Genomic DNA, 9,106 nt, shown 5'->3' with positions numbered 1-9,106 from the left:
CAGTGACTCCTCAGGAACTATGCGGCCCGGCCAGACCGCCCTGAGCCGCGGCGCGGGCGCGGAGGGCGGCGGGCGCAGCCGGCGCGCCCAGGTGCGGCCGCCTCCTGCGGCAGGGAGGGCGCTCCGCGGGCGCGGCCTGCCGGGGAGCAGCGCGGGGGTGGGGTGGGGTGGGGTGTGGGGCCAGCCGGGCAGGAAGGAAGGAAGGAAGGAGGGAGAGAAAGCAAGCAAGAAAATGAGCGAGCGAGGAGCCGCAGGGAGAACTGAAAGTTGAAGCAATCTAAAGCCCTGCGCTTCCTTCCTCTGCCTCCCTGTCCCTGTCAGCCACTTTGCCGGAGGTAAGGCGGCCTCGGCGGGCGCGGGGTGTGCGGGGTTTTGGGCAGGCTCTGGGAGATGCTGCTGCTGCGCTGGCCCGCAAGCTGCCGAGCGCCCGGGGCTGGTCCCACAGGAGCGACACATGGCCAGGCCGGGATCGGACCACGAACGGCAGGCAGGCAGGTAGAAAATAAGGCGTGCATTGCTCTCCGTCTTCTTTATAGCTTCCATAGTTTCAGCGATTTGTACGTAAACGTCACGCTAAAGAACAGTGCTTTGCTATTGTGTATTTATTTACTCTGTGAGTTGTTTTTGTCAAATCAGACGTGAACAGACCTCATGTTAGCTGCTGTTATATACCTGGAAGTTTTATCAGAAAATTTAAGAAAGTCGAAGAAGCTGTAGTACGTCCTGGATTCTGGAGAATACGAAGTGAATGGTAAAGCACCCGAGTGCTTTGCCGAGTTGCCACAGCAACTTCCCAAAGTTCCAATTCCACCTTCAGTTTGCTTATTCATGCCGTGCAGTTTCTTACTCCAGCGACTTTGCGAGTTGTTCCACTGGAATTTCTTGCAGTATAAGGCTTGACTCCGAGGTAACGAATGTTGCAGAACCTTTTTCTAGAAGGCAAGCACACTGAAATAAACCAAAAAAAAAAAAAAAAAACTACCCAAAAAAAAACCCCAAACAAACAACAGAAAAAACCCCCAAGAAACAAAACATCAAAAAAACAACAAAGAAACAGTTTGACAGAAGATGTAATTAAAGTAATTTTGTAATCATCCACTAGGTTGACCTGTGCTTAGTAACTTCCTTGTATTGGTAAAGGCAACAGTTCTATAGGAGTTCTTGCAATCAATCAATATATATATATATATTTTTACTTTTTTTAAAAGCAGTCAGTATGCTGATTGTATAATGAAGGTTTTGGAAAAGATCTTTACAGTGTTTTGTATGTTAATCTTGTCAGTTTGTATGGAGTCAATTGCAATACAAAAATGAAATTCACTACTTGCAGGTTTCGTTCTGCTCCTTGGTAAGACCTGTTTTACTGTTTTATTTTGCTGGGGTTTTTTAAACATATTTATTAGGCTCTTAATCTAGTATGTGGTTTAGCAGAAGTTGGGAGCAAGCCTGAACTTGCTTGTGTTTGTTGAACAGATTGCTCACAGCATGATTATCTTGCCATGTACTTTTAAAGGTTTGACAGTTTCTTCAGGCTTGTATCTGTATTGATATTAAAAAAGGGGGAAAAAAAAGCCCACTTGAGTGTTTCTGTCTTCACCTATAATCTACTGTTCACACATTTTATTATTAAAATTTGTATTGCTTGCTTGCTTCAACAAAGATTTGTCTGTCTCCCAGTCAATTTTGTCTTCAAGACTTTTCTATTTGAAAAATTGTAGAATGAAAGAATTTTAAAATCAGTAGAAATAGCTTTCCAGAATGCTAGATGCAGGTGCTTGCCCTCCATGTGAGGAAGGGTTCTGAGAGTTAAAATTGCCATTTTTCTTTGATGGTATTTAGCTGTCAGTCTTAGTAAAAGAAAAGAACTGTTAGGCCACTCTGAGTTTTTTTGCCACTGCTTGTCTAAGTCCCTTCCATAAAATGTGAAAAAGAAGAAATTGACAATTAGCTTGTAAACAAGTGTGAGAAACATCTTCTTTGAAAGAAAGGTGGATGATCCTATAGAAGGCTTGGGGCGTGCAACACACATTGCAGTTCACCCCCTGCTGAATTTTTTTCTTAGACGAAGAGCCCAGATAGTTTTCCTTGTATTGCTTTTTGCACATAGCAATATAGGTGTTTTGTCCCTATTTTGATAAAATAGAATGGTCAGGTGTCTTCCAAGAAGTGTGTGTTTTTTTTTTTTTGGTTTTTTTTTTTTAATAACCATTATAGCATTTTCCTATTTTAGCATCCATGTTGAGAATAGTGATTTTTGTCTTGGTTACGCTACTTAGGAGAATATAATATTACAACAAGAATCAATTTTATTTAAGAAAGTTCAAATACCCCTGGTATTTTTTGTTTCTTTGTTGTTTTTTTTTGGGATTTTTTTTGCTCTTTATTTCCAAGTGGGAAAAGTCTATTTTGCCTTGCTTCTGAGAAGAGGTTTATTTTTCAGAATATATGCAACCATGTGGACTAATGTTGAACAAATGCCAGATTTGTAGTGGTAGAAATATGGATGTGAAAGAGAATGAATGTATTTGTACAAATTTGTATATGTCACTCCATTTCTAATGCTGCACATTCTTTAGGGTTTATTATAACTTACTTTTCAGTCAAGGCTGAGGAGGAGATTAAATTATTTTTTAAATTGATAAAAATCATATCAAAGAGTAATGAATAAGGTGGTCCTTGTGTTCTGCATTTCTGTATACTTGAGTTCACACCTTATAAAACATTTTAAGAAGTTACTACATATTTATGTTCTAGCCTGCAAAACACTCGCCAGTGTGTGTAGATTTGTTTAGCTGTTTGTTACATTACCCTTTGTGTAAGTAGTGGAACCAAATCAGTTGTCAGCATAAACCCTTGCTCAGACCCACAAAATATGTGATCTTAGTGGTATTTAACCAGTTGGATAGTTAGGCCAGATCTATAGCAAGTCTTCAGAAATCTTGAAGGATACACTGATAGCTTCTGCCATCGACAACTACAGAAACAGAAAGTAGCTTTGGGCTTTATCTTCCAGCACTGTTGGCATTTTGTGGGCAAATTGTCTTCGTCTCAGCAAGAAGTTCCTTCCTTTCTCTGCTACGTGCTTTGTTCATAAAATACATAGCAAAACATAATCATTCTTACAGATTTGGAAGCAAAGTTTGTTCTGTGCTAGGTAACCCTTCGAATTGGTATGTGGTTTCTACAAAGATGGGTTAGAATCCAAATAGCTGAGTTCCTGAAGTAACAACACTGGAGGTGTTCCAGAATGAGATGTAGGCAAAGCTATTGCATGTAGAAAAAACAGGATTAAGATAGAGAAGAGAGAGTGGTATAAATAAAAAAATAAAGAGTGTGTGGGTATAAATACATACGTTTATATATAACTCATATGTATTTATTTATAAATACAGAGCTAAAGCTACTTTCCCAGGTGAATTTTTTGGTTATTATGAAAGGTGGAGGGATTGATAAGATGCTACTGTCTGAAAATGAACACTAACACCTTAGGGAAAAAATAGCCAAATGCTACCATGAAACCCAGAACTGTCAAGGAAGGTGGAAATGGCTGAGATAACCAACTGCAACTTTGAAAGCCTTAGTATATGCTAACACTGTAGGGGTTTTATATACCTGAATATGTGTATGGTTTGGCTGTTGTTTTTTGGTGTTTTTCTTGTTTGCTTATTTTTATTTATTATTTTTTTCTTTTGTTTGTAGTCTGTTTGACTGTGTTTTCTATTTAATTACTGGGTATCTGAAAGACTATTTTCTGGCCCATACAGTACTTGTCTGACAATTTTTTCACCAATAAGAAATTTCTGTACTAATTTTTTTTCATTCTGTGCTCAGAATCTGAGAATATATATTCAGCTTGTTAAGAGACTATACATTTACGTTTTCCAGGGTTTAGAGACGGGTGGAGACCACACTATTGAATTTTATCCTTTATGACTAGAGGCTGCCATGAAAATTTTGAGGAAACGCTGAGTTTTCAAATTTTTAAAGGAATGATGAAAGTTTATATAAGCATGCAGGTTAGCCTGGGACAAAGGTAATTATTTATAGTGGATTGTTAGTAAGTTTAGATCAATCAAACACTTTTTGAATTTAAATGACTTGAGAATCTTTAATTGAGGGTTAACTCCATAATAAAGTTAATTTCTCCTGAGAGGTTGATATCTGAATGACCTATAGAGTTGTCTCTCTAAAAGGTTTTAATTGTATCCATTTGTTATTCGAGATAAGTCACTTCTCAGACTTGTGGGTTTGATAAAAATATATCCAGAAAAACGAAGCTAGAGACTAGAGAGAATCCAATGATTTATTTTAAATGAAGGAAAATTTTTAGTAAGTATACTGTAAAATATAAGTTTGCTCATCTCCTTTTTTTTTTGTTCTTATTATGTCACATACATGTTTACATGATGTAGGTATGAAGAGTCTAGTTTTTTCCTTGATTTTGATTACCATTTTATGAAAGTGTGGGAGTAATGAAGATATTTACAAAATTTTGCGAGAAAAGGCATCCGGTGATCGAGATAGTTACTTCATAATTTATTTCATAATCATAAGAAAGTACAATTGCCAGTAGCAGTGATAGCAGCCGTGCTTCATGCAGTACATTATTTTAAATTTAGATTTATCTGTATGTGGCTTCGGGTAATGAGGAGGGGCATACATATTTATTTATTTATTTATTTATTACTACCTTGCTGAATAATGACTTAGATATTCAAAAGACAGAGGAATCTTACGGGAAGACGGTTCATCCTTTATTCAAGAATTGATGCAGTAAAAATGTAGGCAATGTTTTAACCTTCCATTCTAGATCATAAGTACAGCATTTTTTGTCATGAAACATACGGAAGAATGAGGTATCAATGCCTACTACCACAGAAAAATGCTGGGCATAAGATTTCTACTCTTTCTAAATGCTACTTAAATTTGATGCTCTTCCACTGAAGCTGATTTTTCTCTTCCAGGCTGCTTAAGGCTAGTGCCTGCATGCCAGGACAGCTGCTACAGTCAGCAGGTTTCCCTGAGGCCAAATCTACAGAAATAGAGAGGTGAAAAAACCTGTTGTTTTTGAGTGTTGGTGATCTTAAACCTTCTTTTAAGGTTTTAAGAAATATGATTTCAGACTGTTACAAACACCTTCAAAAAAGTACCATCTGGGTTTTGTAAATTATGAATTTAGATATGGCCCTGAAAGAAAGAATAACTCAAGTGGATGAAATATGGAGTGTAAGAGGTTTGTTGCAAAATACTAAGGAAAAACTCATGGACAGCTAGAACTTGCCTATGGGGTCATGCCTTTTTTTCTCTTTGTGTCCAAGGGAAAACTGCTTCCTTGTCGGAGTTGAGATGCTGGTGGTTACCTGTTTCCTGTGTTCCTGCAGGACACTGTTTGAAGGGCTTGATGTACTGTTGCAAACCATGTTATTGAAGATAGTACTTGTTCAGTTGAATTCTCAGTTGAAGAGGGCTTGAATGCTCAGTTTACATAGAATGCTTTAGGCAGTCATTTTTCCTTTGTTCCATTTCAAGTGTGTTTCTATGCTAAAAAGATTTTGAGATTGGATGACAAGGGAGTAGAAGCCCTGTTCCATAATTAATTGGTGCTAATGTGGAAATAGGAAAGCTTTAGGTTCCAGTTGTGGTCTTGAATAACTCTTTTTCTCCCTGATATCTAAGTACTGCGTAATAAGAGGGTGTGTGTAGGTAAATGGTTCATCTCTTAACTGTTCATTTTAATGTTTAATTACTAGGAGTATGTGTTTTAAGTCTGTATTACTTGTGCTGAGACTTTGATTTTGCTATTTTCTTCATATAGGCTAAGATAAAAGGATGGGTTACAATTGTTGAAATTATTGTATACCAACAGTTAGAACAATTCAAGTGACAGGGAGTCTTTCACAATTTTATTCAAGGTAATTGTGAGGTTCAGGTGAGAATTTTTTTTTATGTCCTTTTTCTTTTCTGTGTGTTTGCAGTCTTTCAAAAAAAATCAGTTTGAACTGAAGAAACTTGAAGAGGTGTTGTGAGGAAACAGGTGTTTTCTGCTGGCTGCTGGATACCAAATTCAAGAGCGTTTTCTTGCTGGTGAACATGCATACAACCTGACTATTTCTACATGACTGTGTGGGACAATATGAAATGAAGTCATGTCATCCACAGGCAATGGCACTGATATTGAAGAATTTTTGGTCAACATTAACCTTGCACAGTATCTTCCTAACTTTAAAAAATATGGCTATAACAGTGTGACAGATTGTGTGGGAATAAATAACAATGTGCTTCAGCAAATGGGAGTGTTACCTACAGGGCATCGCAGAAGGATTCTTAAGCAGTTAGACAGTCTTTTGAAAACTCAAGGAAGTTACTTTTTCCGTGAAAATCTAAAATTCAAAGACTTGAAAGGTTTGGAAGAAAAGCAATATTCATCCTCAGATCAGGAGTCTCCTGTAAGCAGTTCAAGTTTAGATGGGGCTGATGTGATACCTGCAGCATCATCAGAACAACTTCTTAAAAAATCTTATCTTAATAAGGAAAAGTTTGAATTTGCAGAGGAAAACTCAATGGAGGCAAATGATGAAAGCTTTACAAATTTGGATTTTTCCAGGTTATACCAGAATTCAGACAGCTTAGTAAAAGCTGTCAGTCAAAGCAGAAATATCAAGATGAATACTCAGCCAGATGCATCACTGACAGAAACTGCTGCATACCAAGCTGATGAGCACTTGACTGGCCCTTTGGTGTTTCGTGATCCTCCTTCATTTGTTCGTTCATGTGAGACAAAATGCAAGGAAAACAAACATCAGAGGTTTGCAGATGAGGGTGATTTTATATCTGATAGTAGACCGGATTCTTCATTCTATAAGTTTAAAGGGGAAATGATAGACAATGACTTATATGATTCCTGTACACTAAACTGCATGAAAGTATTTCCAAGAGCAAGCCGATCTTTTATCTTAAGGCATCGACCTGTACCAGAAATTCCCGAATCAAGTAAAGTTCAATCTTCATCAAGGTAATTGCTGTTCATTACTAATGAGAAATTCCTGTCATGGTAGAATTTACAGATTAGGGGTTCTTGTTTTTTTTTTCTTTCTTTCTTTCTTTTTTTTTGTTGTTCTTTTTTTTTTTGGTGTGGATTTTTTTAATATGCACTGTAAAATAGACTTGATTTGATGTGAATGTTGCCGAGTTAGTTGAAGAAAGATTAAGCTTCAGTGTAATTTAAAGGCAGAAATGAGTGCAAAGAGAAATTTTAGAACACTGTGTCCTTATAACCTCCCATGTTTTCTCTGCATCTACATATTAATAAATAAAGGAATCTTTATTGCTTTTGATATAACTCTTAAGAACAACTATATAAAGCAGAAGCAAGAACTTGCTTCAAGATGGCTTTTGGGTTAATTTCTGAACTGGTAGTCATTTAATTCTTATCTTTGGAGAATGAAGGCAACCATTTATTTATATTATGTGTTGGCTTTTGCTGGTGGTCTCATAACAATAAAAACTTAACTTTTAATGATATTTCAGGTATGAAAATATTTTTGAGATATTCCAGCAGGGGAAAACAACAGTAGAAAAAGGAGGAAAAATAAGACAATAGATGTGAAAGGTTTTCAGAGTTTATGGAATCATTGAATTTGTTTCTAAGTATTCAAGTGATGTGACTATGTATTTTTCTTCCTTCAAAATGGTTGAGTTCATAATGTGAATCCACAAATTACTGAGTGGCACTTATTTTCTTGAGAAACATTTGTTGTAGCTTGTCTTGGAAAAATATGATAGATGTTGAGAAAAATATCTGCTGTTGGGACTTAATTCAAGACCTATCTTAATAAAAGTATAATTGTTTGAATGTTAAAAAGAATACAATACAGTATTACAGTCTGTAAGCAAAAAATGTCTCCATAAATGTTAATTTGTAATATTTTTGGATCTATTAAGTAAGTTTTAGTTTTCATGCTGGCTAAGTATCTTGAACAGAAGAAAAATTAATGCAAATGTGTATGCAAAGTTTTGTTGGTGTAGCCATATCCAAATCAGTAGATTGCATTTATTTTAGTTTCTAAAAAATTTTGAACCACAAGATGTGCCCAGAAGGGACATGTCTGCGAATGTTTTGTATTTATCTTGGGTTTTTCATCTGCATATCTCAGCAGTTAGAAACATGTCGAGTTTATACATGCTCTAAATGCAGGGGTTTCCCAGCATTTATAAGTTTTTTTAGATTACCAAAAGAAGTCAAAATTAATCTTGTAATACAATTGTTTGAACGGGTGGAGAGGCAAATATTCCTTGCAACAATTAAAGAATTTTTTGTGTGCCTCAAAAACTGCTTCATTGGTGTCTTCTAAATGACAAAAAAATTGTGATCATTGAAACTTAAGTATATATATCTTTCAGTGAGGAACAGATTTATGTTAACTTTTGTAGAGTGATTATCCCTACTTCATTTAATAAGGTTGTCTCTCTCATGCTGAGTCAAAATGGGATTCTTAACCTAAAAGATAATAATAACTACACACTGAAGGAGTACTCTTACTGTCTCTTTTGAGAAACGATCATCCAGTTGAGAGAATGTGCTGTATTTGTAGTCTTCCCACCATCGGAGTCAATCCTCCAAATCCCAGTCTGTTAGTGATTGGTATGTGACTGGGTCACGAACTTCATTACCCACGTTTCTTTCCTTGGTCATTATACTTCAGTTATAGTAATAGGGAAATCCTGAGGGATCAGTCTGTCTGCTGAAGATCGAGGCTAAACAAGAACTTCAGAGCAGAACTTAAAACTTCGCAGAAACATTCTTGATAACCTTGCTGACAACCTTTTCATAGGGGCAGAGAACTAATACAGAACTTGAAAATGGCATTGTGGAAACATCTTTAGCCTCAGGAAAGATTGTGTCTTTCTCACAGAATCACATAAACAGAGCCTCAGCTGGCCTTACTGACAGATGCTGGTTTCATTCTTACCACATTCTATAAAGGCTGTTCCACAGAGGCAGAGAAATCCTGCCGAAATCTGGGAAACTCAGCATTTCCTTCTAGTCATTCATGGATATTAGTCATTAAATTTTTATGCAAAGAATACTTTTCTCATCACCTCTTAT

The 9,106-nt window shown here is 36.7% G+C and overlaps 1 protein-coding gene across 10 annotated transcripts in view; it reads left to right on the top strand.

Moving 5' to 3' along the window:
• The first annotated feature begins 99 nt into the window (after window positions 1-99).
• Window positions 100-9,106, top strand: part of ARAP2 (ArfGAP with RhoGAP domain, ankyrin repeat and PH domain 2) — a 117,469-nt gene continuing 108,462 nt past the window's right edge. For 7 of the 10 annotated variants that reach the window (XR_015286547.1, XR_015286546.1, XR_015286548.1 and 4 more), the window contains exons 1-2: window positions 142-335; window positions 5,976-7,012. Coding sequence is in view for 6 of the 10 variants with exons in the window: in XM_086888038.1 (XP_086744164.1) it covers window positions 6,147-7,012 (866 nt within the window). In the remaining 4 variants the exon portion in view is untranslated. Of the gene's footprint in view, window positions 336-4,964; window positions 5,049-5,975; window positions 7,013-9,106 lie in introns of all 10 variants that reach the window. The other 3 variants (XM_023925393.2, XM_023925391.2, XM_086888035.1) reach the window with 2 other exon arrangements.

This window comes from Cyanistes caeruleus, chromosome 5, assembly GCF_971803275.1.
Source record: "Cyanistes caeruleus chromosome 5, bCyaCae1.hap1.1, whole genome shotgun sequence".
Classification (NCBI taxonomy): Eukaryota; Metazoa; Chordata; class Aves; order Passeriformes; family Paridae; genus Cyanistes; species Cyanistes caeruleus.
The sequence above is the reverse complement of the archived record's forward strand: the minus strand, read 5'-3'. Positions and strand labels throughout refer to the sequence as shown.